This window comes from Rhinolophus sinicus, chromosome 1 (genome assembly GCF_057876585.1).
Source record: "Rhinolophus sinicus isolate RSI-liver-muscle chromosome 1, RSI-T2T, whole genome shotgun sequence".
In the NCBI taxonomy this organism is placed as follows: domain Eukaryota; kingdom Metazoa; phylum Chordata; class Mammalia; order Chiroptera; family Rhinolophidae; genus Rhinolophus; species Rhinolophus sinicus.
Window position 1 is genome coordinate 25,686,596 of NC_142501.1, and position 27,830 is coordinate 25,714,425.

Here is a 27,830-nt window from a genome sequence, read left to right on the forward strand (position 1 = left end):
CTTCCATCTTATCAGCTCTCTCTTCTCCTTTTCTTGCTTGCTCTACTGCCCGCCCTTCTATGTAATTTTACTTCTGTCTCCTTTTGCATGGTCTCTCTTGACCTTCACTGGCAAGTAGCAAGCAAGCCGCTCTTCCAGTTTCTCTTGCTCCCGCTGCTCCCTTAGTTTCTCTTCCTTACATTTGGTCCCAAGTTACACCCACAGAATCCCAACTCCAGGTCACATCGGGTCTGGAGGGATTCCCCCTGCTCATCCTTCTCTTCCTCCCTCCTGGTTGCCCCTCACCCCTCCTCCAGTCCTCTCCAGGGCTCACAAGACAGAACCAGGGACTCAGGTATCTTGCAAAGGCTTTATTTGAAAATTTTGAAACTTACATCCCACAAGAATTCAAGATTATCACCACAAGAAGAAAGAGATAATACAAAAATATATATCACAGCATAGGAGCCAGGTAAGAGGAAGAAAGAAGGAAGGTGGGAGAAATGATGAGAAGTAGAGACAAACCTGGGGTGGGGAGGCAAAAGGAGGGAGAGTGGAAGAACAAAGGAGGGAAGGTGGGAGGGATGAGAGGGAGCCCAGGAAGGGGAGGGGTAGATTGGAAGGTAGAGCTCCCCATGGCCTTGAACCAGCTGGCTCCAGTCCCTGGCAGCCTCTGGAATTAGGGAGGCCCTCAGGGAGGCTGGGGAGACTGGCTCGGGGGGCTCTGAATTCCAGAGAGTGACACACAGAGACAGGCAGGACAGATAAGACAAAAGACTTTGGGGGAAGGGAAGGGACAATGGGAGCCCCTTTCTCATGTAGTGCAGCAGGTGAGTTCCCCAAAACCCATCTCCAGACAACACTTGAGCAGTGGGGGAGGGGAAAAGTGTGGGGCCTCACTACCCTCATTCCTATGGAGTAGCCCTCAGGGTAATGAGAGTGCCCGTGGAGTGGATCGGGGACACTGAAACACGTGACATGGAACAGGATGGGACCATGACAGAGGGGGCACCAGGAGCCCCCAGCTCACCTCCCACCCACCTCTGGGGCAGCATGCAGGAGCCACAGTAACTAGATCAGTGGGTGTTCATGAGGGAGAGTGTGGGCACGACAGGCAACACCACAACATGGGGCCAGGAAATGCATGTGAGAGGAAATGGTAAAGTCACCCACAGACCACTGAGTGACTGAGCTGAGCTTGGAATGTGGGAAGAAGAGAAAGTGAAAAGTGAAACAAAAAGGAGACTATGAGGGAACAGCAAGGGGAGAAAGGTGGACGGGGAGAGGGTACATGAGACTGGCTGCACAAGAGCATGAGTGTGTGCAATGACCCGTGAGGGTGGAGGTGAGTGTGCAAGGCTTTCATGTGAGTGTGCAAGGGTGGGGATGGGGGACCAGAGCCACAAATATGTGAGGTCCCCACTTAAAGGAGGGTGAGCAGGTAGGATTGCCTATGGGGCCAGTGAGTGATCCAGGTTGGTGTGCAAGGGCAGAAGCCAGGAGCGCCTGCAGCTCCAGCTCCCACAGCTGCCCCACCCTCAGTGGGATGGGGGCTGTGCTGGCCCCTTGGCCTCCTGCTTGGCGGCACCCCAACATTGGGGGAGCATCACAGATTCACCAGGGGAATCCTGAGAGGAAGAGGGAAAGGGCACAGTCAGGAACCAAGGGATAAGCCAGAATCAAAAGGGAAGTCCAAGACAAAGAAAGGGAATCAAGATTAAGAGGGCAGAGTTGGAGTTAAATGGCAGCATGAGAACAGGACATAGATCCACAGAGAGGAGGAGAAGGAAGGGTCCCCCCAGAGAGGAGGGGTACAGGCCCTTTGGTAGGGCCAGGGACCAAGCTGGGAAGGAGAGCCAGGGGCTCTTGAAGGGCCAGGTCTACCTTTTCCCCACCCGCCCAGGAGGAAGTACCCCCAACCACAGCTCCAGAGAACTAAATGGCCAACCGCCCCCCCATCCTTTTGCCCTGGGCCCTCACCGGTTCAACTGGAAGGCTGGAGCCCCCTTGGGCTGGGGCATCCCAGGCCGGGGTCCCCCTCGGGGCTCCTCATGGTCAGGGGTGGGGCTAGGTGAGTCCCCAAAGGCCCCCAGCACAGTGACCCCAGCTGGGGACAGGTCTGTCAGTGGCTGCTGGCTCTCCTCCTGCCTCAGGGCACCTTGCTGTCCTGAGGGCCTGCGCCGCTTCTGGCTGCGGTCCCAGCTGGTGAAAGAAGGAGAGAGGTTCTCTCACACACTTAAGAAGCCACCATCCTGCGCCTGCAGGGCTGGTCACCCCCAGCCTCCCCCAGGAATCCCTAACATCCTACAGCAGAGAAACTGGCCCCTAACAGTTCCCTACACCAAATCTCCTGAGACCGTGTGTCCATAAAGCCACTTACTTCACCTGCCCCACCCCACTGGGGCTCCAGGATCTAAACCATCTTCCCATCCTAGTTGCCATCCACAGAATTAGTACCTCCTCCCCACCAACAGGTAGAGTCACCCAGAATAGCCTACTCTCCCATGCATACCCAGAAGAGCCATCTCTCTCCACAGTAGGTGCTTTGGCAAGTTTAGTTCTAGTTCAAAGTCAGCTAATGACCTGGGCACCTTAGTCTGATGATTTTCTCAGTGAAGTGTGAAGGACTAATGTATCTTCATCTCTGACCCATTATTAAATGCGTGCAAAGAAAGCTCCAGATTTGCTCCTTCCTCCCCAGGCAAACCTAAGAAGGGGCTATGAAGACTGGGTCAGTTTTCTGTGTCTTGGAGGAAATGGAAACAAGGGATGCCCACCAAAGCCCTCAGTGCACATAAATAATCCCCTACCTCTCCAATTTTCCTTGTGTTTCCCTGGGAGAAGGATTTTCCACTCCCCCCCCAAAATCCTTACCACCCTTCTCTATGGTCTTGCTTTACTCCAACATTTCCTATCCCACCCCCAGCAAAATTGCTGCCCTTGCTCCTTCCCTCCTTCCAGCCAAACATTTCATTCAGTCCCCATCTGCCAGCAATGGGGCAGTCCCCTCCTGCCCCCAGCTTACCAGAACTTGAAGATGATGCCAGTGGCCACGAGAACAATAATGATGGAGATGGTAATTGTGACATAGAGCTGGGGGTCCACACCTGATAGGGGTGGGAAGAAAGGTTTAGGGAGGCTTGAGGTGGAAGGAACCAGAGTAGGGCTAGGCTGCAGGTTCGGTAAGCTTGAGGAGGGCTACCATTTGAATCCACATTGCCCAGTTCTTTTTGGAGGCCCCACCCTTTATTCTATTCATCAGCTTCCCCCAGAGTTTTCAGCTCTTCTCCTCCAGAATCCTTGTCCACTTTCTCAAACCTTCTGTATACATGTGATGAGGAGGGGGCTCCAAGGTGAGAGAGAACCCCTCTGTAACCAGGGGGTGGGAATGTCCATCTCGGCCCTGGTCTCGCCCCCAAACCATTACCCCTGTCTCTGCTGTCCCTGAGCCTAGATGTCACCCTGGAGGTCTTTCATCCATGGTGTTCCTCTGCACGGAATACACCCACTCAGTTTTCAAGGTCCAGCTCATATGTCAATTCTTGGCAGATGTCCTGATCCCTAGGCAGAAGCAGTCTCTCCCTTTTCTTAAAACCATGCTGTGTGCACCTCTGGTCAAGCACTTATTGCACTGACATCCCCAAGTGTTTACACATCTGTCTTCTCCAGTGGACCTGAGCTCCTCGAGGACTCAGACACATCTTCATCTCTGCCTCCTGTGCCAGCTAGTGCCTGACACATTTGTGGAAGGAGCTAAGAGACAAGCCCTCTGTTGCTGCCCTTGGAGTCTTCAACCAGCCTCCCCACCCTCATATCCCTACCAGCCTCTTCCATTCCCACTCACCTTCCCCACGGCCCCCAAACAAGAATGGCCGCAGGGTGGCAGGTGCTTCTCTAAGGATGATCCCATCTCCATCACCCCGCATGGAGTCTGAGTTGGGGTGTGGGGTAGCCAGCCCATGAGGGGCTGCAAAACCATAGTCCAGGGGCAGGAATCCAGGATTGGCAGAGTTGGGGTCCCCCCCATCCTCTCGAGACACTGTAGGGCCCCATACAATAGCCCAGGGGTACTGGGATGAGGGTGGCCCCTCCTCAAAGCCTGATGGGGTGGCAGGGGGCGCAGTGCCAGGAAGGACTTGCCGCCTTGATCTTGGGACCCGAGGGGATCGGCTTGGTGGGGGTGCCCGCTCCCACACGCACACATGACGTGGCGCCGAGGGGCCTCCCCGGGCACATGGGGGACGGGCAGGGGCTGGTGGGGTCCGAGGGGAAGAGGAGGAGGAGCCTTGAGCAGGTGGTGGGAGGGGCAGCAACAACAGTGGCCAGAGAGAGATAAGGTGGGACAGCAGCAGTGCAGGCCTGCAAGAAGGGAGAAAAAAGGATGAGACAGAAGCCCATTTGGGGGCTATGTGTGGGGAAGACAGGCTCATACTGGAGATCCCCAGCTACCTCCCTCCAGGTCTCTCCAAAAGCAGGTGGGCCTTGGGAAGACTCAGCCTCATTTCCTGTCTTCCTAGGGTCTAGCCCTGAGGATGGGAGGCCCTGGGTGGGCCTGGGGAGAAAGGGCCAAGACCTCAGGGAAAGTGGCCTCCAAGCTCCTTCTGCTGTGCCAAACTTACCACATCCTGGACTCCATGTCGGAGGTCTTCCTCAGCTGTGACCCAGATTTTTAGCCTTTACTGCGGGAGAGAGGGAGTCGTCATCCCCACCCTGCCCTGGGTACTTCCCCAGCTCATTCATCCACAAATTCTACCCCCCCCCTCCCCTCCCAGGCTGCTCACTGCCAGCTTTGGATGCACTGCTGCTGAACATCCTTCGGGGGAAAACTCCCAGAGTGGCTCCGGGTCTGGCCCCCAGCCCCTCTCTACAGCTCTCCAGGTCCCTGTTACCTCGCCACCCCAGGGTCTACTCTCACTTCTAAAGCTGGCTTCCTTCTCACTTCCTTGGCCCACAGCTCCAAGCTTTTCTTGGATCTTAATTTAGAGCCAAGAACCTTGTGATTCCTTGAGCACCTACAGCTAGGGAGGGAGCCTGATGGGGGGGGGGGGAGGAAATCAATCTCAGTGAGTGTGTGAATGTGTGTGTGGCGTGTGCAGAGGGGAGGATCCCAGCTTGTCCACCTCACTTGTAGTTCCAGGCATTTCTCTTATGATTGGCCCCAGGAATCTACATCTTCAGGAGAAAGGGAAGAGGAGATGGAGAGATGAAAGGACAGAGCTGGTGAAAGAGAGAGGTGGCTGGGAGAAAAACTACAGAATATCATTTGTGCTCAATATTTAATCATCCAAAGACATAGGTGCCTTCTGAAGGGAGGTGGAGTTGGAGAGAGGCCGCCCACTCACATGTATTAGGTCGGTGCAAAAGTAATTGCGGTTTTCACAATTATTTTTAACCTTTTAAACAGCAATTACTTTTGCACCAACCTAATAGCTCCCTTGGTAAAGAGTCCTGGGAGAACTGGGATGATTGCCTTTGAAAAAGGAAGGACATGTTCTCAGGGTTGAGGGTGGTGGATCCAGGGGGACCAGGCTCCCCAGAGTGAATGAAGATATGACACCCTGTGTCCTCTGGTTTCTGGGTTCCAAATCTGTACACTAAGTACTCTCAGAGAATAGTGAGAATAAGATGGGAAAATCTGGGGAAGGGAATAGGGAAGTGGACAGTGGGGAGACATGTGAAGGGGTGAAGGGCCCAGAAAGGGAAGGTGGGTTAAGAGTGAACCGGGAGGAGGTGAAGGGTGAAGAGGAAGCAGGCAGAACGCATAGGATGAGGCACAGGTCAGTCCTGAAAAAGAAAGGCCTGGCAAGGGGGGCAGGTACAGAAGACTGGGAGCTTGGAGGATGCTGAAGAGAGAACAGAGTAAGTTAAAGGTCAGGGAGGGAAACTGAGGCGAAGGGATCACAGGAGCAGTGGCAGGAGGGGGAACGGCAGGAAGGAAAGGTCCAGGCAGGAAGGGAAGTGGAGACAGAAAAGGGGAAGGGCGAAAGGGGTCCAGAAGAGCAGGGTCGGGGAGAAAGGAAATGGGAAAGGACAGAGCATAATACTGAGGACAAAATGAGGAGAGGAAGGGATGGGGACCAAAGATGGGAACTGCAAAGATGGAGGAGCTGGAAATTGTTTCTTCCAATGAAAAGGGAAATGGGGCTATGGGGAGAGATAGGGACGGGGGCTTGGTGGGAAGACGGGAGAAAGGGACAAGCGAAGGAAGCTGCAGGGAGGGAGTAAGAAGAGTAGGAGCGAACCAGTGAAGTGGAGAAGGGCTCACAGGGACATCTGTGACCAGCTGACTCCTGGACTCACTTGCCTCTCCGGCTCGTGCATTCTCCCCCTCCCACCGACGTCAACTCCAGTCCCCGGACCCGCACCCCCTTTAGCCATCCCTTCCACGAAGCCCGCAGTCCCCAGGCTGGCGCGCCACCCCCACCCTCTCCTCGCGCCTCACCGACCTGTTGTGCGCAAGAGACGAGCTGGGGGTGGGGCGGGAGCCTTGGGGTGGGGGATCCCAGCCCCATCACTAGCGTTGCCCAGAGCCCACCCCTCCCACAGGCACGCGCACCAGGTACTGGGCTGGAAAGCGGCAAGAAAGAGGGGTGGGAGGAACGAGGACCAGGAGGTCGGCAAAGGGACTCCGAGGGAGGGAACGCCGAGAGCAGGCAGGGAACCCGAAGCTGGAGGATGCAAAAAGCCTGAGCCAAAGGCAGGATGGAGGCAGCTGCGGGGACCGCGGCCGCTGCGCCAGGAGGGCAGATGGAGCCAGAAGCCGAGGAGGGACGGAGAGCACGGCAGGAAAGGAGCGCTTCGAGGCTGGAGGCTGGAGCCCCGGCGACCGACCGCGCGGGGAGGGACGCAGGCTAAAGGCGCGGAGTCGGGAAGGGCTGGGCCGGGCTCCCTCGACTGGGGGAGTGGGGGTCCCTCTCACTCACCTGCATGCCTGGCGCGACGGCGCAACAGCTGCCGGGGCTCAGGGCTGAGCTGGGCTGGGGGGTCGCGGGGGCGGGTGGGACATGGGGCATCGTCGGGGGGCCTGGCCAGCAGCGGGGCGCTGGAGAGGGTGGGGGGCTAGCGCCCCGGGCGCGGGGCGGCGGCGGCGGGAGATGCTCGTCTCGGCTCGACTCGGCAAGGCTCGGGCTGCGCTCGGCTCGGCTGGGCTCGGCGCGGTAGCTCCGAGCGCTGGGTCTCCGCCTCTCCCCCTCCCGCCTGTAGGCCACGCACGGTTTAACCCTCCCGCTGCCGCGCCACGGGAGTCGCGCCCAGCTGTGTTCCAGGTGGAGGGTTGGAGAGGACAGCGCAGGTGAGCGACCGTATGATTCCCCGGGTTCTAACGGCGGGCTTCTGCAGCCTTTTCACCCCCAACTCCTTGGACACCCATGGTCACCTTAGTTAGTTTCTGAGATTCTGAATCACCCAATGCTCTGCGTCCTCAACTCTGTTTCGTCCCAAGTGGAGAGTGCCGAGTGCCAGGGATCAAGGTGGGGGTGGCAGTGAAGACCTCGCACCATTCTTGTATCCCCCAGATTCCACTCTGGCCCTGCTACAATGCAGTTCTCAACAAAGCAACCCACATGATCTTTAAAATAGGTAAACGAAGCCGCATTACTCAGCTTTTCTAGCACTCAGAATATCCAAATTCCTTCCTGTGACTGACAAGGCCCTCTGTGAGTTAGCCTCTGTGTAGCGCTCTGATTTCCTCCTAACACTTTATGCCCAACTACACTGGACCTGACCTATGTGCCTAGAACTGGAGAAGCTTAACTGGCCACAGGACCTTTGCACTTGCTGTTGCCTCTGCCTATAACATCCCCCCCCCCCACCCCCCGGCTTTTCACAATGACTCTTCGTTAATATTTCACTTAGATCCTATGTCACCTCTTCTGGGAGGCTTTCCCTAACCTCTCTTATCAAAAGTAGCTTCCTCTGCCCCTACTCTCACCCCATCCTATCCCATTCATCTCTATCACATTACCCTGTCTTATTCGGGTTGCACTTCTAGGACACCACACTCCCTAGTTTCCCTCCAGCCTCCCTGGCTTTTCCTTCTGAGTCTTTGTCTGCTCAACCTCTAAACGTTAGAGCTTCGTAGGGCTTAGTCCTTGGCCCTCTTCTATTTCCACAGTCTCTGTCCAGTGATGTCATCCAGTCCCAGGACTTAAATACTATGTAAATGTCAGCAAGTCCTAAATTTACATCCGTAGCTCCAGACTCATTTATCCAACAACCTACTTGACATCTCCACTTGGACGTCTAATAGATGTGAAGCTAATGCAGCTAAAATACATGTCGCGAATTCTCTCCTGGCCAATCCATTTTCCTCCCAGTGTTCCCCATCCTACTTGTTCAGGCTAAAAACCTAGGAAACATCCTTCCTTCCCTTTCCCTTTTCTCATTAACTCTCACCCTGTGTCTAATTTACCAGCAAGTTCTGTGAGCTCTGCATCTAAAATACATCCTGAATCCATCTACTTCTCTCTGTCTTTGTTACTCGCACCCTGGGCCAAGCTGTCACCTCTCATCTGGAATAGTGCAATAGCTTCCTAGCTGGTCCCTCACTTCTGCCCTTGCCCTTTACAAACTAGTCTTCACAATAGCTAGTAATATTTTTTTTAAAATCTTAATCATATCATGCTCTTCCCTGCTTAAAATATTTGAGTGGCTTTGGGAATTGGAATAAACCTGACTTGCTAGGAGGGGCCCTCCAACTTGTACTCCTCCTCAATGTTCAAACCCTGTTCCTGCCAGATTGGATTTCTTGATGTCTCAGAACATCCAAAGCCATTCTCTTAGCACCCCTGCACTTTGGCTTCCTTCTTCCTGGAATCCTCTGTGCCGCCCTTCACCTGGTTGACTCCCTCTTGCCATTCAGCTGCCCGCTCTTATTTCATCAATATGTTTCATTGTCTTTCCAACTCATCACTCTGAAATGATCTTATACTTATTTACTGCTTATTTTCTGCCCCCCATGACCACATACACTAGAAAACAAAGATCTCCTTTGCCTTGTTTCCCCTGTAACCTATATCAGTGCTTGGCATATAGCAGATGCTTAATACTTATTGCTTACTGAACTTCACCTGAGATCTCTGCCCACTTGGAACTCTTCGTTCTCTCCTCTGCCCCCCACTTGCCTTGCCTTTCTATCTGCCTGCTTTCCCTGATCTCTGCCCTGTGATCTGTGCACAGTGCTTTCGGCTGAGTCTCTGCTTACACCCACGCCCCTCCAGACAATCACCCTTCATCCGCTGTGCTATTACTATCATTAGCCTGGCACTCCTGCCTCCCGGAAGGAAGCCTGCTGTTCTGACCAGCGTCTGCAGTGGCTGCCCTCCTGCTTCCCTGTCCCTGAGAGTTCTTCACTCTGAGGTCAGAACAGCAGTGTGTGAGCTGTCCTCGTAGTGTCTCCCAGTGGCAGGGGAAAGTCAGTGCACATGGGCTATGAACCGGGCCATGTGAAGCAGGCTGCACGGATCATACCGTATCCTGGGCCCCAGTGAACCCAAGGCATCCTGAGGATGTGCTGTAAGAGGGCTCATTATATGATGCGTGTGGGTCAGATTTATCAAGTGATTCACTTCCAGTCTAAGTGCCTTTTACGCTGAGGACTTCAAATCATTATCATGTATTTCTAGTATTCTTGATTCATTCATTCTTTCAACGACTCTTTTTCGAACACCTACTATGTGTTGGGTAGTGTGCTGTGGGCAGGGATACAGTGGAGAGCAAGAACAAAGCCATCACTTTCTTCCTGGAACTTGGGATCTAGTGAGGGAGACAATGAAATACAGAGTGATAGATAAATGTGTCTTCAGATAATTTGAGGACCTTCCCACATTCCACAGTCTATAAATTCTCTCCCTGTGTCTGGCTCTGCTGGTTTCTCTATCATTATCTCTGGGCTCATTTTCTGGTGTGTATGTGTGTGGCGGGGGCGGGGGGTGTCCCAGTATTTGTCAGGATACATTTCTGTTTCCTGTCCTCCAATGTTCAGCGTACTTCTGAACTCTTCTCACTCTCAGCTGATCTTACTTTCTGCTTTTCTGAGAAAATAGAAGCAGACAGAGAAGAACTTTCCCACTTGCACCACCATATCCCAGCCCCACCTCTCCTTGGGGCTTGGGGGGAATCCCAGGCCTTTTCAAATACTTCACTCCAATGACTGTCCCTCCATCTCCTGCGTGTCTCTCCTCCTCTCTACCTGATTATTCCCAGCAGCATGGAAGCATGTTGTAATTTCTCACAGCTTAAAACAAACCCTCCTTAGCTCCATGTCCCCATCCAGTGTCTGCCCTTCTCTGTTTCCCTTCTAAAGCAAAGCATCTCAGGAGATTGTCTCCATTCACCATCTCTTCCACTTCTCTTATTCCTTCTCTTTCTCTTTTAATAACTTAAACTATTTAATATTTGTAATTCATTATTTTGAATGGGTGATACATTCATATGTACAAAAAAGCTTTCAATATATAAAAAGTTATATAATGAAAGTTTTTACTCTTACCCTGTCCACCATCTTTCTAGTTCCCATCCTTGCCCTCATTGTGACTAATTTCTATGTATTCTTCCAGAATTTCTTTATCCATACACAAGCAAAGAGTAGTATACATTGTTATCCCCCCATGTATTTTACATAAGAGTTGGCATACCACGTACACTGTTCTACATCTTTCCTTTGTGACTTAGCAGTGTGTCTTTGCTATTTTCCCATATCAATGAAGAGAGGGCTTTGTCATCCTTTCACACATCCTCATAGTATTCTGACTCATGGATGTGCTCCCAATCTTTCGTGAACCCACCCCTTCAGACTACCCTGCTGAAATTCCTCTTGTCAAGGCTACCTGGGACCCCCCCGTTTCCAAGTCCAAAGGTCAATTGTCAGTGTCATTTTACTTGCTGGTCAACAGCCTTTGATACAGGTGATCAGGTCCCACTCTAGAAATGCTTTCTGACCTGACTTTTACGATGCCGTACTGTCCTGATTTTTGTCCTCCTGCACTGGTTTCTCCTGCTCCTTTACCAGTTCCTCTTCATCTCTCTGAGCGCCGCATCTTGGCTCTCTTCTCTATCTATGGTCACACCCCAGGGGATCCCATTCAGTTTCTGGGCTTTAAATATAATTTTTACTGATGACCCCTAAACTTTTGTCTCCAGCCCAGCCCCTTCCCTTCTCCCAGACTTATAAACCTGCCCCTCCTTTAGCACTTCCTCTTTTAAGAAATGGCATTTCCATTCTTCTAGTTGATCAGGACAAATACCCTGGAGTCACCTTTTTTTTTTTTTTTTTTTAATGTCTTTATAGCTGGCTAGTATTTTATTTGACTTTATTATCTTTAAATATACATATACAAATATAATATGTATTTATATTATATATAAATATAATTTTCTACATATAAAAATTTGATGCACAAGATGCTAATATATATGTTAGTTACAAAGTGTAAAAATAGAATGAATATCTGTGAAACCACCACCCAACTCAAGGACTAGAAATTTACCAATAACTTGCATCTATGTCGGCCCCCATCCTCCCATTGCACTGCCCCCTCCTTATAATCGCTATCTCCCCAATTTTATTTTACTATTCTGTTGTTTTTTAAATATAGTTTTCTCACAAATGGGTATAAGCTTAAACAATATGTTGTTTAGTCTTGCTTATTTTTCAGCTCTATAAAAATTATATTATATCTCCTTGTACATGTTTGTTTTCTCACTCAATTTGACATTGCCAAGATTTATCCATATTGTTGCATGTAGCTGGAGTTCGTACACTTTCACTGGAATACATACAATGCGCCATTGTGTGCACATAATTTATTCTGTTGATGGATTTGTGATTTGTTTCCTTTTTTTGTTTTTTGCTATTATAAACACTGTTGCTATGGACATTATTGTATTTGTTTCCAGTATATGTGCAAGTGTTTCCCTGGAGCTTGTATCTCGCAGTGAGACTGCTAGGTTGGGAGGTCTAAGAATAATTATCTCTGAGAAAGAATGCCAAATTGTTTTTCTCAATTTACACTCCTACCAGCAATATTTGAGTTCCCATTGATCTACACTGTCTCCAGCACTTGTAGTTTTAGACTTCTTAATTTTTGCCAACCCAGAAAGTGTATAGTAGTATTTCCTTGTGGTTTTATTTGGCATTTCTCTAATTACTAATGCAGTTGAGCATCTTTACATATGCTTATTAGCCTTTTTAATTTCCTGTTCTTGGAAATGCCTGATCATTTGGGTTGTTTGTGTTTTTCTTATTGATTTGTAGGAGTTCTTTATATATTCTGGATACTCATCTTTTGTCAGTTTTACACATTGCAAGTATTTTCTCCTTTGTGAAGATACTTGTGACCTGTCCTTTCACTTTCTTCATGATGTACAGATGCTTCTCAACTTACGATGGGGTTACATCCTGAGGAACCTATCGTAATTTGAAAATATTGTAAGTCGAAAATGCATTTAACACACCTCACCTGCCGAACATCACCGCTTAGCCTCGCCTACTTTAAACATGCTCAGAATACTTTCATTAGCCTACAGTTGGGCAATTATCTTGAGTTTCATCTCAAGAGTAATTGCTTTTCTCTTTTCACCAGAAGCAGGAGACATAGATGGGTGTTTTGTACACATGATGGGATGCAAAAACACAAAACACAAGATCCAAAAAAACGCTGGCAACACAGCACACTGTAGAATATAGTTGTTTACCCTCATGATTGTGTGGCTGCCTGGGAGCTGCAAGTCACTGCCGCTGCCCAGCATCATGAGAGAGTAATGAGCTGCATATTGCTAGCCATGGAAAAAAATCAACATTTAAAACTCAAAGTACAGTTTATACTGAATGCGTATCACTTTTGCACCATCCTAAAATGGAAAAATCATAAGTTGAACCATCATAAGGTGGGGACTGTCCGTATTTTGATTATAAGAAGTTTTTAATTTTGATATAGGCATATGTGGGGACAGAGCCAGGAGTGCAGTTTCCAGGCTCTCGCCCTCACATGGAAAGGTAGTAAATGGCCATCAACTGTGATTGGATGGCCATCAGCTGTCGCTAGTTGGCTGTCAGCTGTAACCAGTGAGCCATTGGCCACTAATATAATTGCTGTGGCTACACTAGCAGCAAATGGGGGCTAGCAAGAACCTGGTGGCTGAGCTAGCAAGCGGCAGAGTGTGGAGTGTGGATTGCGGATTGCAGAGAGGTGGATTGCAGCTAGCAAATGGGGAGTCAGTTGGTTGGCAGAAAAGCGGACAGCAGGTCGCACATGGTGTGAATCCAGCCTCCAGTGAGACTATAGTGGTATGACTCCCCTACCTATGGCTCCGTGGGTGTTCCTTTTTGGCCTTGTCTTTTACATTTAGTCTATTGTATAGTAGGTAATGATATTTGTATATGGTTTAAGATAGGGGTTTGGTTTTATTTTTTTCATATAGATACTCAATGGTCACGGCAACATTGAAATGTGTTGCTCAAAAGTGCAAACTCTCATAAATCAAATGTCTATATATATGTGAGTCCGTTCTATGGCTCTGTATTATGTTCCAGTGATCAATTTATCTATCTTGTGCCAATACTATCTCAATTTTTATGATTTTGTAATTATATTCTAGTATTTGGTAAAGCAAGTCTTTCCATCTTGTTCACCTTCAAGAGTCCATTCTTGTCCTTTTGCATTTCCATGTAAATTTTAGAATCAGTTTGTCAGTTCCATTCAATCACAAAGAAGGCTGTTGGGATTTTGATGAGGATTGTACTGAATCTATAAATCACTGTGGGGAGAATTGACTTCCTTTAGATATTGAGACTTTTAATCTATGAGCATGATAATATTTCTCCATTTATGTTAGGCCTTCTTCAGTGTCTCACAACAAATTATAATTTGCTGCATATAGGTCTTACACATATTTTCTTACATTTATACTTTGGTATTTGATATTTTTCATTCTATTGCAAATGGTAACTTAAAATTATTCATCGTCTCATTGTTGTTTATATAGAGATATATAATTGATTTTGTACATTTTTGTCAAGAAATTTTGTTAAGCTCTTATTCTAATAATTTATTTGTAGATTCTTTTGAATTTTCTACATATGCTATCACATTTTCACACTTTCTATAGATGGTAACAGCTTTGTTTCTGTTTTTATGTAATCCTTCAACTTTTCTTTTCCCCTTTTCTGACTCTGGCTAGGATCCCCATTACAAGACTGAATAGAATTGGTGATACCAGGCATTCCTTTATCAGATTAACAAGTTCTTTTCTAGCTTTCTAAAAGATTTTTTGATCACAAATGTTTGTTGATTTCATCATGTGCTTTTTTGTATTTATTGAGATGATTCTGTGATTTATTCCTTTAGTCTCTTAATATGATGAATAAAATGAATGTATTTTCTAATATTAAGCTACCCTGAAATTCCTGATATAAATTCAAGTTAGTCTTGGATTTTGATCTTTTTTGCACATTGCTGGATTCAGTTTGCTAGTGTTTTATTGAAGATTTTTACATCTTTCTTAACAAATGAGATTGACCTGTAATTTTCCTTTCTAGTATTGCCTTTTCTCGTTGGATTATCAAAGTAATTCTGATCCCATAGAATGAGTTGAGGAGTGTCCTTTATTTTCCTATTTTTCAGGAAAAGTTTGTATAAGGTTAAAATGATCTGCATTTTGAAATTTGGTGCAGCTTGCCTGTACGATGCTATTCTTAACCCTTTCTCCTCTCACACCTAACATTTAATCCACTTTCAAATTCTCTTCACTCTAGCTTAAAATCAAATTCAGAACCCAACCACTTCTCACTTCCATTGCTACCACCACCATCTCTTGCCTGGATAATTGCAGTAGTTTCCTAATTGGACTTGTTCCTTCTGTCCGTGTAGCCATCATATTTTAAACATATGGGTGGTTATATCCTGTTACTCCTCTCTCAAATCCTCCCTTGGCTGCCCATCTCACTGAGAGGAAGAACCAATGTCCTTACAATGGCCCAGAAGGTCTGATATGATCTGGCTTCTTCCCTCTCTGGTCTCTTCCACTACTTCTCTCATTGCTCTCTCTGCTCTAGCCATACAGGTCCCCTTGCTGTTCTTCAAACATATTAAATATGTTCTCATCTTTGTACTTGTAGTTTGCTCTGCCTAGAACACTGTCCTCATAGAAATCCACATGACTTGCTCTTTTTTTTTTTAAGGTCTCTGCTCCATTGTTACCTTATTAGAGAGGCTTTTCCTTATTACCATATATAAAACAGAAAATGTCTCCATCTCCCTCTTGTTTTTCGACATAATATTTATTTATGTATATGTATATGTATATGTATATGTATATGTATATGTATATGTATGTATTTATTGCCTGAGTCTCACCAAAAGAATGTAAATACTAAGAGAGCAGGAATTGTGTCTATATTTCTGGTAGATAGAACAATGCCTGTCAATCAGAGGTGCTCAATATATACCTTTTGAATCCATGATGAATATTTTATTTATTATGTGTCTGACACCTTGAATGTCAGTCAGCCTCTCTGGTTTTATTTAAGTGCATCTTGTGTTCTATCTTTAGCATTAAAAACACAGCACCTGGAGCAGCCGATGGCTCAGTTGGTTAGAGCGCAAGTTCTGAACAACAGGGTTGCTGGTTCAATTCCAGCATGGGATGGTGGGCTGTGCCCCCTGCAACTAAGATTGAAAACGGCAACTGGACTTAGAGCTGACCTGTGCCCTCCACAACTAGATTGAAGGACAACGACTTGGAGCTGATGGGCCCTGGAAAAACACACTGTTCCCTGATATTCCCCAATAAAAGAATTAAAAACAAACAAAAAAAAAACACAGCACCTGGCACATGCCTTGTACATAACTGTAACTTAGTAACAAAGGGATGAATGTTACATCCTAGGTATATTTAAGTTTAATTAGCTTCAATCCTCTGCTTGGAGATCTTTACTTTTCTTCCCACTTTTCCCATTTCTATTTCTTTCTTACATCTATTTTTCCTCCTCTTCTCTCTCTGCTCTTTCTAATCTCACTTCTTTTGTCTATCCCTCACTTCTCTTTCTCCAAATTCTCCTTTTCCACTTGTTTTCTCATTTTCTCCTTTTACTCTTCTTTTTTTCACAGAACCATAAAACATCAAAATCAGAATTGGCCTCGGGGACTTTATTTATCTCTCACTTTGCAAACATGGAAGAGGAGATACCACAGATGACACAATTTGCTTTAACGTCATAGCTAGTTCCTGGCTGAATCAAGACTAGATCTCAAATTATCTCTTTCTTCCTCCTCTCTTCTTTCTTTTTCCTTGTTTCTTCTCTTTCTTAACACGGTGTTGGAATCCGACAAACTAGCATTTGGATCTCAGTTCTACCACTTATACTGGTGACCTTCAAATTATTATTATTATTATTATTATTATTATTTTATTGGGGAATATTGGCGAACAGTGTATTTTTCCAGGACCCATCAGCTCCAAGTCAAGTCATTGTTTTCAGTCTAGTTGTGGAGGGCGCAGTTCACTGGCCCATGTGGGAATCGAACCAGCAAACTTGTTGTTAAGAGCTCACGCTCTAACCGACTGAACCATCTGGCCACCACAACAAATTAACTTCTGTGATTGCTGGTATTTTTACAGGTTAACTGAGATATTAATATGCACATCAAAGGGTTGTCATTAAAACTTATAAAAAGTTGAACAACAATAACAAAAACCCTATACACCTAACATCATAATTAATGGTGAGAAACTCAAAACTTTCTCACTAAGATCAGGTACAAGGCAAGGCTGTCCCATCTCAACATTCCTTTTTGACATTATACTGGAAATTTTTGCTAATGCAATAAAGCAAGAAAAGGAAATAAAAGGTATATAGACTGGGAAGACAAAACTGTCTTTGCAGATGATGTAATAATTTATATAGAAAATCCAAAAGAATCAACCAAAAAAAATCCTTTTGGAACTAAATAATAATCAATTATAATAAGATTGAAGTATGCAAGATTAATATACAAAAATTAATGTCTATTATGCTAACAATGAACAAGTGGAATTTGAAATTAAAAATACAATACCATCTACCTTAACACCCCAAAGCTGAAATACTTAAGTAGAAATCTAACAAAATGTATATAAAGTCTATATGAGGAAAACTACAAAACTCTGATGAACAAAATTAAAGAAGAAACTTTAAAAATGGAGAAATAACCCATGTTCATGGATAAGAGAACTCAATATTGTCAGGTTCTTCCAAACTTGACCTACAGATTCAATGGACTCCCAATCACAAACCCAGGAAGTTATTTTATGGATATCAACAAATTGATTCAGAAGTTTATGTGAAGAGGCAAAGACCCAGAATAGCCAATACAATGTTAAAAGAGAAGAACAAAATTGGAAGACTGACACTACCTGACTTCAAGACTTACTATAAAGCTATACTGATAAAGCTAGTGTAGTATTGCAAAAAAAAAATAGACAAATAGATCAATGGAACAGAATAGAGAGCCCAGAAATAGACCCACATAAATATAGTCAACTAACCATTAACAAAGAAGCAAAGGCAATACAATGGATCAAAGATAGTCTCTTCAACAAATGGTGCTGGAACAACAGGACATTCTCATGCAAAAAAAATTAATCTAGACACAGACTTTGAATGCACACACAACTTTCACAAAAATTAAAGTGGATCACAGACCTACATAGACTGGGACACGTAAAATGCAAAACTATAAAACTCCTAGAAGATAACATAAGTACAAACCTAGATGACCTTGAGTAAGGTGATGCCTTTTTTAGATACAACACCAAAGACATGATTGATGAAAGAAATCATTGATAAGCTGGACTTAACTGAAATTTAAAACTTCTGCTCTGAGATAGGCAATATCAAGAGAATTAGAAGACAAGCCGCAGACTGGAAGAAAATATTTGCAAAAGGCAAATCTGTAAAGGACTATTCATCAAAATATGCAAAGAACTCTTAAAACTCAATAAGAAAACAGACAATTGGACCCAAACAATGATTTCACCAAAGAAGATATACAGACAGCAAGTAGGTATATGAAAAAATGCTCCACATCTTATGTCATCAGGGAAATGCAAATTAAAACAAGATATCACTACACACCTATTAGCATGACCAAATTCTGGAATGCTAACAACACTAAAAGGTGACCAGGATGTGGAGCAATAGGAATTATACATTGTTGGTGGGAATGCAAAATGGTACAGCTACTTTGGAAGACAGTTTGGTGGGTTTCTTACAAAATTAAACATAGTTACTCATGACCCAACAATCACGTTACTTGGTGTTTACCCAAAGGAGTAAAAAACTATGTACACACACACACACAACTGGACATGTATGTTTATAGCAGCTTTATTCATAATTGCCAAAACTTGGAAGCAACCAATATGTCCTTCAGTAGGTGAATAGATAAATAAACTGTGGTATATCCAGACAATGTAATACTATTTGGTGCTAAAAAGAAATCAGCTATCAAGTCATGAAAAGACATGGGGGAAACTTAAAGTGAAAGAAGCTAATCTGAGAAGGCTACATATTGCATGATTCCCACACTATGACATCCTGGAAAAAGTAAAAAAAACTATGGAGACAAAAAGATTAGTCAGAAAAGAAAAAAAAAAAGATTAGTAGGTATCAGGAGTGGGGGTGGGGAGAGATGAATAGGCAGAGAACAGAGAAATTTTAGGACAGTGAAAATACTCTGTGTGATATTAAATGATGGATGTATGTCATACAAACCCACTTATTGTACACCACCAAGAGTGAATCCTTTGGTAAACCATGGATTTTGGATGATTATAATGTGTCAATATAAGTTCATCCTTGGAAAGAAAAAAAAAGTACCATTCTAGTGAGTGATGTTGATAATGGGGGAAGTTATGCATGTGTAGGAGCAGGGGTTATATGGGAAATCTCTGTTCCTTCCTCTCAATTTTATTGTAAACCTAAAACGACACTCTAAAAAAATAAAGTCTTTTTAAAAAGTTTTAAAAATAAAAACATAATAGAACATAGTTGGCTCTTTTCTCATTCTTTTCTCATTTTTTTTTTTATTTTCCTCTTTAAATTGATGATTGAACTCATAATTCTTTGGTTCCTTCAAACTTTGGATATTTTATTATGTCTTTGATTTCTTCTCACTTTTATGTGCCATCTCTTCCATTCATTTCTTCTTCTTTCTCCTCTTCCACCTCTTTCTCCTTCTTTTTCTTCTTTCTCTCCCTTCCTATTTCTGCTTCCCATTTTCTTCCACAAACCACGCCATGTGGAACATAAATTTTAAGTTTAAAGTCCCTTCAGTTGCAGTAGTCTATCAGTCTTATGATTTTCTCTTATTTACGTCCTCTTTTTCCACGTTCTCCTCTTTCATTTACATATAAATTACTTAACTTCCTTGGCTCTCAGTTTTTCAATCTGGAAAATGGAAACAATAATAGGTTGTTGTTATAGAAGCATCAAATGAATTAAGTAAAGCTCTTAGCTCAGTGCTTAACACAAAAGCCTCCAAGATGTCATTAACTTTTATTCTCATCTGAACTTCTGCAAACCAGTATGAAATATAAAACACTATAGAAATGTTAGTTAATTTTTTCCCCCTAAAGTATCTTGGTGAGCTTTCTGTGCTCACACTCATCGTGGTGGCGGCACCAGGTGCGCCCCCGACGTGCAGACCGACGCAGGCGAGTTCGTGGACCTGTATGTGCCGCAGAAATGCCCCGCCAGCAACCACATCATCGGTGCCAAGGACCATACATCCATCCAGATGAATGTGGCTGAGGTTGACACGGTGACAGGCAGGTTCAACGGCGTTTAAAACCTACGCTATCTGTGGGGCCATTCACAGGATGAGCGAGTCAGATGACTCCATTCTCCGACTGGCTAAGGCTGTCAGCATCGTCTCAAAGAACTTCTGACTGGAGAGAATCACAGATGTGGAGTATTTGTCCTAAATAAATAGTGACCCCCCCCCCCAAAAAAAAAGTATCATGGTGAAGTGGAAAGATGATTTCGGGTTTGAAAAGACTTGAACCCCAGTTTCCTCATCTGTAAACCGATAATAATACATGCCTTCCTTACACCTAGGTTTTTTTCCTTCCCCAGGGATTAAAAGAGTCAATGTACAGGAAAGCATCACTCTGTAAGTACATGTTGTAATCAAGATAGATGGTGTCCAGGAGTCACACTAGGGATGCTGTAGTTATGAGGATTCAATGGGATAAAATTTTAAAAGATGCCTGACTCAATACATGTAAGCTATTATTTACCTTTTCCACTTCTTCTCTCTTGCTCCTCAAAGAAATGAATGGTTGAACTACCCAGATGATTTCTGCTGCTAAACTTCTATTATTGATGTGGTCTCCTTCCTCTCTCCTCCTCAAATCCCGCTTCCCGCCCCTCCCCCTGTTTTTCCTCCTCTCTTTCCATTACAGCCTTCCTCTTGCCTCAGGCACCCCCGTGCGAGCCAGGTCTCCAGATTTCTGGCAGCTTGGAACTGACACAGAACCACCTGGTACCTGCCTGAGATCAGAGGTTCTCTCTACAGTTAGCATCTAGCGTTGGCCAACAATAAAGTTTTATTGAAACAAAGCACGAAAAAAGCGACAGTCAGTCTTTCCTCAACAGTCAATCAGAGAGTAGAATGCGTGTGTCGCTCACAGCAACTTCCGCAGTCGGAAGGCGAGAGCGAGGAATATCCCGCCCAAAATCCGCCTAGCAAGAGCGGAAGTGCGGCCGGAAGTCATCCATAGAGTTTAGTGGCCAGAGCGACCCTGCATGGAGGTGGCAGGAAAGGCTCAGAACAGCTGCCGGAGGTGACGGAGCTACGGTCCCGCCCCGTGCTCTGGAAGACGAAGCTTCCAGGTAGCGGCCCGCAGAGTCTATTCCAGGGTACGACGCAGCAGTCGGCGGGAGCCCACGGTCCCGGGGCGGCCTCTTTAAGGGAGGGGGCGGAGCCACGTGGAAGGATCTTGAGGGTGAGGTCACGTGGTTGGGGGCACCTGCGGGACACAAGTGGAGATATGAGGTAGCGTCGTCACTGGGATGGACACCATGTAACACCCATTCCCCCACTGCATCTTGTGCTTTGGGGTTCAGTGGGGTGGATGTGGTGGGGTTTGGGGTTAGGCCCAAGTATGGGAGGAGGGTGGGCGTGGCAACCTTGTATCAGCCAGGCTTCCTTCAAAGTGGCCCGTATTAGGATTCCGAGGTCCGAGTTTTAGACTGCTCCATCTCTGACTCCTCATTGCAGAAGTGACTCGGTGCCTCTGCAATCAGCCCCTAGCCCTGTACTTCCCATTCCCCCACTGTTTAGGGACCTCCATTTTCACATCCTCTTTCCTTTCAGGTCCAGACATCCTGAGCCCAAGTACCCACAGCTCAGTGCAGCCATGAGTGCCGAGGTGAAGGTGACAGGGCAGAACCAGGAGCAATTTCTGCTCCTGGCCAAGTCGGCCAAGGGGGCAGCACTGGCCACACTCATCCACCAGGTGCTGGAGGCCCCTGGTGTCTACGTGTTTGGGGAACTGCTGGATATGCCTAATGTTAGAGAGGTGGGTCCTGACCTGGATAGCCCACAGGGAAGCTTGGGGCTAAAGTTTGAATTTGAGAATGGGAGGCAGGGCTCATTTTGTAACCCCATAACCATTTAGTTGAACAAGAATAGGATGATGATTAACTGGCATCTTGCAAGAGTACTAAGTACACAAGTAAGCCTCTTAGTTTCCCTTTGAGGATAAGTGAGCTGTGAAACCCGATATTTTTAAGCAAAAGAGCCTGTGATTCAGAATAGGAGACCTGATTCCAGCCTGTCTCTACCAATGTAATAGCCCTTAATAATCATGTCACCTTGGTCAGGACACTTTTATTTTAGGGGCTCAGTTTTCTCTTTTAAAAATGGAGCTGATAATGCCCCTCACTGTTACTATAAAAATCAGGTGAAATTATGAGAAAGTGTGAAGTCGGGTATAAATGGAAGGAATGTAACATGAAATTGGCATGCCCTGTACTCCCCTCTTTGCACCATATGCTAATTCACTTAAATTAGATCAGGTAGAAGCTGTCCTTTTTCATAAAGACATGTGGCAAGATGCTAGGAACACAGCATAGAGAACTATTCACACAGACGTGGCAGAGTTAAGAATTTAAAATCCAGTGTGGGTGAGTCGCCAAGATATATGACACCAGCCCAAGTCCTGAGATGCTATGACAGTGGTATGTGGGCAAACTATGAGTTAAATTGTTGAGGGCCAGTGATTGAGTCCGTGGATTTAGCCTTCTGGGATCACTCTGTTGTACGGAGAAAACTGGCTGCCTTCTTTCCCTGCTTTCCTCTGCAGTGGAGCTAAAGATATTCAGTCAAGGTGAAGAAAAAGCATATATTGTATGCGTATTTCGCACTCTGCTAGTTGTCTGGGAATGCCAGAAAAGTAAGAGACAAGAGAGCTTATCCTTCTGAAACTTACTTCCCAGTTGCAGAGATCAGACTAATGGATATACATGTACATATCATTTATTTAGCAAGTATTTATTGAGAGAGCCAACTACATGCTTAACTCTGCTAGACCTAAGTGGGATACCAGAGACTAGGTCTGTAATCCTGTTGGAAAGAAATACATTCTTAGGTAACAACCTTAGGTAGGGCTTGATTGAGTAAGTGCCAGAATGAGTGATCAGTGATAGAAAAGGAGATCTGGGTGGGCTGCCCTGGATGAGGAAAGCCCCCTGGGTGAGGCAGGTCTGAAGCAGAGGCCACAAATTCCAATGACTGCCTAGGCCATGTAGCTGTCAGAGATGAGTGAGGCTGAGGCAGGAGTCTGGTAAATAAAGGAGTATAACAAACTGCCTAAAGATAATCAAATTCACAAATATTAAACACTCTAAGGACCAAACAACACCATTTGCAATGTCGGGTGTGTGTGTGTGTGTTAGATACTGAACACTGTGAATGTTTTAAACTCTGAATTTAGGGTAGGAATTGGAGGCATATGGAGGAAGAGGTCATTGTAGGTTTGGGGGAGTAGTGTAAGCAAAGGCCTAGAGGTGGAAATGAGGCCTTCCTATGGCGAGAGTGATGAAAGATGCAGACAGTTCCTCTCAGTGAGCTGGGAGAGTTAATGGAGATGAACGATGGGGCCAGAAAGTGGGGTTTGAAACAGGGAAAGGCTGGGAGGAGGGTGAACAGAGAGGCTCTTCCTGTCATCTCTTCCCTCATATTCTTGCAGCTGGCTGAGAGTGACTTCGCTTCAACGTTCCGCCTGCTCACGGTGTTTGCTTATGGGACATATGCTGACTATCTAGGTAACCAGAGGGGTTGGAGCTCCAGAGTAGTGGAGATGGGAGAAGGGCAATTTCTGGAGGGACTTAGAAGTTCCTGCGGTACCCTACTTAGATCCCTTAGGTACACAGAGTCTTGGGTCATGCCTGAATTGGCATGGACAACTAAAAAAAAAAAAAAAAAAAAATCAGTGGAAGGAGGCTAGGCCTTCCCACGAGAAGGGAATCAACATTTCCTTTACTTTGTCCTTTTCTCCTAGCTGAAGCCCGGAATCTTCCGCCGCTCACAGAGGCTCAGAAGAATAAGCTTCGACACTTGTCCGTCGTCACCCTGGCTGCCAAAGTCAAGGTGAGTGACAGTTCCCCCAGTCCTGAGCCAAAGAGCATCCTTTTGTATAGCCCTTCACAAGGGGCCATCTGAAGAGAATTTGTACTCGGACAGCCATTGACCACACAGTTGCTTCTGTCTGCCGTCCCCTCCCTCACACCCCCCGCCCCCCCGTCACTTCAAGGTCTGTATTTGAACTCCATTACCTGCAGCCTTTTAGGCTAAATACTCTCTTAATTTTCTGTTTTTTTAATTTTTTAATCAAATTCTAAACATTTTTAGCGTTTTGGGTACAAATAGAAACTAGGATGCCATTCACTGTGTTGTTCAACAATCACCCTCCTCCCCATTATAGAAATTCCCGTTCAAACAGCCTCTGCGCTCAGCTGGGAACAAGGTTCTGTCTTCTGGTGAAATGCTAGGCTTCTATTCCTAGAATAAGAAATAATGTAACCTGGAAGTGTCTCTGTACTTCCTGTTAGGTTTGGTTTTTCGTTAAATATCCCCCTCCCGCCCATCTGCACTCTCCCAGTTGTTACTAGACTCTCCCATTGTTTTCATGATTTTACTTAAATCAGGCTCTCTATTGTGAGAAGCCTCTTTGGAAGTACGCAGTGTGTAAATGGTGAACAGTAACTCCAGACCTTTCCCACACCACACACTCCCATTATGTCAAGCTGATCTTGACCAAGGTCTGAGTGCTACCCTGAGCTGTGGCCAGAGGATTGACACCCACACAGAGGTTACTTCCTTCTTCTATGGTGTGGAAGGTAAGGGTGGGGGGAGAGCATAAATCTTCCATTTTAAGATTGCCCTTCTCATGCTATTATTTTTCAGGTGGGAATACTTTTATTTATTTTGCTTTAGAACCAACCTTTTAGAAGACATATTTAGGAGTAGGAGGGGAGGGTAGGCAGGTGAGCCTAGGCTGGGGAAAGGAAGGAAGAAGAATGTTGGAAGCCTCTCTCTGCAGCAGAACCTCACAAATCCCAGCCCAACCTCCCTCGGCCCCAGTGTATCCCATATGCAGTGTTGCTGGAGGCCCTTGCCCTGCGTAACGTGAGGCAGCTGGAAGACCTTGTCATTGAGGCTGTGTACGCCGATGTGCTGCGTGGCTCCCTGGACCAGCGCAATCAGCGGCTGGAGGTTGACTACAGCATTGGGCGGGACATCCAGCGCCAGGACCTCAGTGCCATTGCCCGAACCCTACAGGAATGGTGAGACCTGTGTCCTGGCATTGTCCCTTCTCTTCTCACCCCAAGGAAAGGAGAGGTGCTTTGGAGGGGTGAGGGCTGGGCTGGGCTGCAGAGGTGGAATCCAGGTGAATGAAGGGAAATGAGCTTGTTCCTCCAAAGGCTTCTCAGAGAGGAAAGGAGTGGAGGAGGGGTTGGAAGGCAAGAGGCAGGAGATGGTGTCCTTGGTATAGTGGTACCAAGGGAAAGGGGAGTGGTACTCTTAGAGGATCCTCACTGGGAGGTTGGTCACCTCTTAGACTGGATTCAACCCATTGATCTGTAACCAGCATTGATTGTCCATAGGCCCTGGACCTCTTCCACTTTGGCTTTTCTCCTTGTGTCCTTCCCTAACCTCAGTTAATTCATACACCTTTTTTTTCTCTTTAGCTTCTCCTATCCTATTTTGTTTTCAGTTCCTACTCCCATCTTGTACATCACTCCAGGTACTTCCTTATAGCTCTTTTCTCCTACCTGAGTGTCCTTCTGGCTCCTGGGAATATTGTTGTAGGTGGTTTCCAGGAGCCCTGGTGAGGGTTCCTAACTCAGAAAAGGGTTTGGATACCAGGATCTAGGGTCCTTTTGGAGTCTGTTTTTAGTGAGTCTGTCATCACAGCTCTCCTGCTGCTCCTCACTCCCGCTTCCTGCAGGTGTGTGGGCTGTGAGGTGGTGCTGTCAGGCATCGAGGAGCAGGTGAGCCGTGCCAACCAGCACAAGGAGCAGCAGCTGGGCCTGAAGCAGCAGATTGAGAGTGAGGTGAGCTGGCAGGGCAGCAAGACAGACCCAGCTCCTCCAGCCTGGGCCAGTTGTCCAGTGCAAAGGGGTTTGGACAGGGGCTGGAGCAGACAGGCAAGGTGGGCAGGGACTGTCAGGTTCTGGAACCTTCCTTGTTATCCTCCACTCCTTTCGTCCTGGCAGGTCGCAAACCTTAAAAAAACCATTAAAGTTACAACAGCAGCAGCTGCCGCAGCCACATCTCAGGACCCTGAGCAACACTTGACTGAACTGAGAGAACCAGCTGCTGGCACCAACCAGCGCCAGCCCAGCAAGAAAGCCTCAAAAGGCAAGGGGTAAGCCAATGTGGCAGGAACTGCTTGCTTCCAAGGTGCCCTGCTTTTCCTTCAGAGACCTGGCTGTCCTCACTCCCTTTAGTCATGGGGGTAGGGGATGGGGGCGCCTTTAGGCGTTAGGGGATTCCCTGCAGCGTCTCTGTCTGTCTTCCCTTGCCAGGCTCCGAGGGAGTGCCAAGATTTGGTCCAAGTCGAACTGAAGGGACTGTCGTTTCTTCGCTGGGTATACGGGATCCCAGCTGCCTGCCTGCCCCTTAGGAGTCCTCAAAGAGCCTTCCTGTGCCCCTGGCCAGCTGATAATCCTAGGTTCATGACCTTTCACCTCCCTTCTCTCCCACAACCCCAAGCATAGATCACCCCTTCTCTAGGGAGGAGGCAAGTACAAGTCATGTTTTTGTTGGTACTTTTTGTTTTATGTGACTTTCTTATGTGTCCCATTGTCCTACTTATCCTCGCTGCCATGCTCTCTCCCATATATTTTTAAGAGCCAGCACGTGTCCTTGTTTATTATATGTCATTGAGTAGGTGGGGCTGCGATGCCTCCAGTATAACCCACATACGTTCCTTGTCCTACCACCTCACCCCTGCATGCCTAATCCCCAGTTCTGTTCCCGAGCCCCAGCCTATTTGGGCAGCATCTGCAGAGCCACTTTTATTCCCACTCTGAGAGTTCTAGGAGCCAGTCTGCCTTTGTAGGAGTCACTGGACACTTTCATCCTAGAATTCTGTCACACGACAGTTGTTTCCTTTCCTCGCACCTCCCCTTGGGTCCTGGGAATGCTGCTGCTTCAATGACCCCAGAGCCTAAGAAGGGTAGCTGTTTCTTGAGATGTTGAGAGATGCTTTTTTCTTGGCGCTGGCTGTCTTGGAAAGCCTGATGGCAGTCCTGGAAGGATTTATACTTCCTTTTGTGAATTTGGTGGGGAAGGGAAAGGGATATAGATTGTATAAAAAAAGTATATATACATAAATCTATATATAACATAACACAAATAAATCTATGAGAAGTCTATCTACAGGGGGGTGGGGGGTGGGAGATGAGGGTAAGGGGGATCAAATATATGGTGATGGAAGGAGAACTGACTCTGGGTGGTGAACACACAATGGGATTTATAGATGATGTAATACAGAATTGTACACCTGAAATCTATGTAATTTCACTAACAATTGTTACCCCAATAAATTTAAAAAAAGAAAGAAAGAAAGAAAGAAGTCTATCTACAAACATGCCCTGAACTGGGTATCTTCTGTCTTTGATATTTGTGGATGGGAAGAAGGTTCATTCCCGATCCATTTTAAAGCAAAGTTCTGGAAAAAGAAGAGAACCAGATACTGTGTGCTGAGTCCTGGGCTACATGACTTTGGACAAAATGCTCAGTATCTCAACATTCATTTAGAAGTAGTAGATACCTACTGACACCAACATGTAATAGGCACTGGAGATGCAAAATGATGGTCACTCCCTGCTCTCAAGGAGCTTGAGTTCAGCCTGTTTCCTTCCACCTTATAGAATTATAAGGAGGAAGAGTTGCCAGTAAACTTGAGGTTTTACTTCACAATCACATGGAACTCTCAGATCTACAATAAGAAGCAGCAGTCAGGATACTGTCTTTTGTCCAAGGCAGAGCTTCCATCGCAGTGTCCTGAGACAATTGATCTCCACTCGTGGGCTGCTGTGCACTCCCTAGAATTGGGAAGCTCTAGTGTAAGGGACTGTTGAGCACCCCACTTGCATGTGAAGCAGTTGCTTCCTAAGGGTCCCAGTGTTGACTGAGCTGCTCTCCAGAGTTTGTGCTATTCTGTAGGTGGAGATTTAGGACACACTCTACACTGGTCCTAAAGGTATTCAGTCATAGAACTAGAAAGATCCTGAGTTTTCAATTAAAAGTGGGCTGGTTGAGTGTATTGTCTTGAGAGGCGATGGAAACTTAATGGGA

At 46.2% G+C, this 27,830-nt stretch overlaps 2 protein-coding genes and 1 pseudogene across 11 annotated transcripts; 2 read left to right on the plus strand and 1 right to left on the minus strand.

Annotated features, from left to right (window-relative positions):
• Positions 1 to 335: 335 nt before the first annotated feature.
• Positions 336 to 7,238, minus strand: PIANP (PILR alpha associated neural protein). 3 transcript variants are annotated; one of them, XM_074326126.2, is made up of 6 exons: positions 6,903 to 7,238; positions 4,599 to 4,658; positions 3,824 to 4,338; positions 3,005 to 3,086; positions 1,960 to 2,181; positions 336 to 1,607 (listed from the first exon to the last, which is right to left on the minus strand). In XM_074326126.2, the coding sequence occupies exons 2-6, from the start codon at positions 4,613 to 4,615 to the stop codon at positions 1,586 to 1,588; spliced, it is 858 nt and encodes a 285-aa protein (XP_074182227.1). In that variant the 5' UTR covers positions 4,616 to 4,658; positions 6,903 to 7,238; the 3' UTR covers positions 336 to 1,585. The 3 variants fall into 3 exon arrangements, with proteins under 3 accessions (XP_074182227.1, XP_074182228.1, XP_019609978.2); XM_074326127.2 differs by lacking the exon at positions 6,903 to 7,238 and adding an exon at positions 6,536 to 6,833; XM_019754419.3 differs by lacking the exon at positions 6,903 to 7,238 and adding an exon at positions 6,426 to 6,447.
• Positions 7,226 to 27,102, plus strand: COPS7A (COP9 signalosome subunit 7A). 8 transcript variants are annotated; one of them, XM_074326123.2, is made up of 9 exons: positions 7,226 to 7,270; positions 20,422 to 20,878; positions 21,336 to 21,540; positions 23,212 to 23,287; positions 23,524 to 23,612; positions 24,585 to 24,808; positions 25,474 to 25,579; positions 25,742 to 25,893; positions 26,054 to 27,102. In XM_074326123.2, exons 3-9 carry the CDS (start codon positions 21,379 to 21,381, stop codon positions 26,091 to 26,093), a joined length of 849 nt encoding a protein of 282 aa, XP_074182224.1. In that variant the 5' UTR covers positions 7,226 to 7,270; positions 20,422 to 20,878; positions 21,336 to 21,378; the 3' UTR covers positions 26,094 to 27,102. The 8 variants fall into 8 exon arrangements, with proteins under 8 accessions (XP_074182224.1, XP_074182226.1, XP_019609977.1 ...); XM_074326125.2 differs by lacking the exon at positions 7,226 to 7,270 and having other exon boundaries at positions 20,723 to 20,851; XM_019754418.3 differs by lacking the exon at positions 7,226 to 7,270 and having other exon boundaries at positions 20,723 to 20,851; positions 24,606 to 24,808.
• On the plus strand, positions 19,413 to 20,263 carry LOC109459654 (small ribosomal subunit protein eS21 pseudogene; annotated as a pseudogene).
• Positions 27,103 to 27,830: the final 728 nt, after the last annotated feature.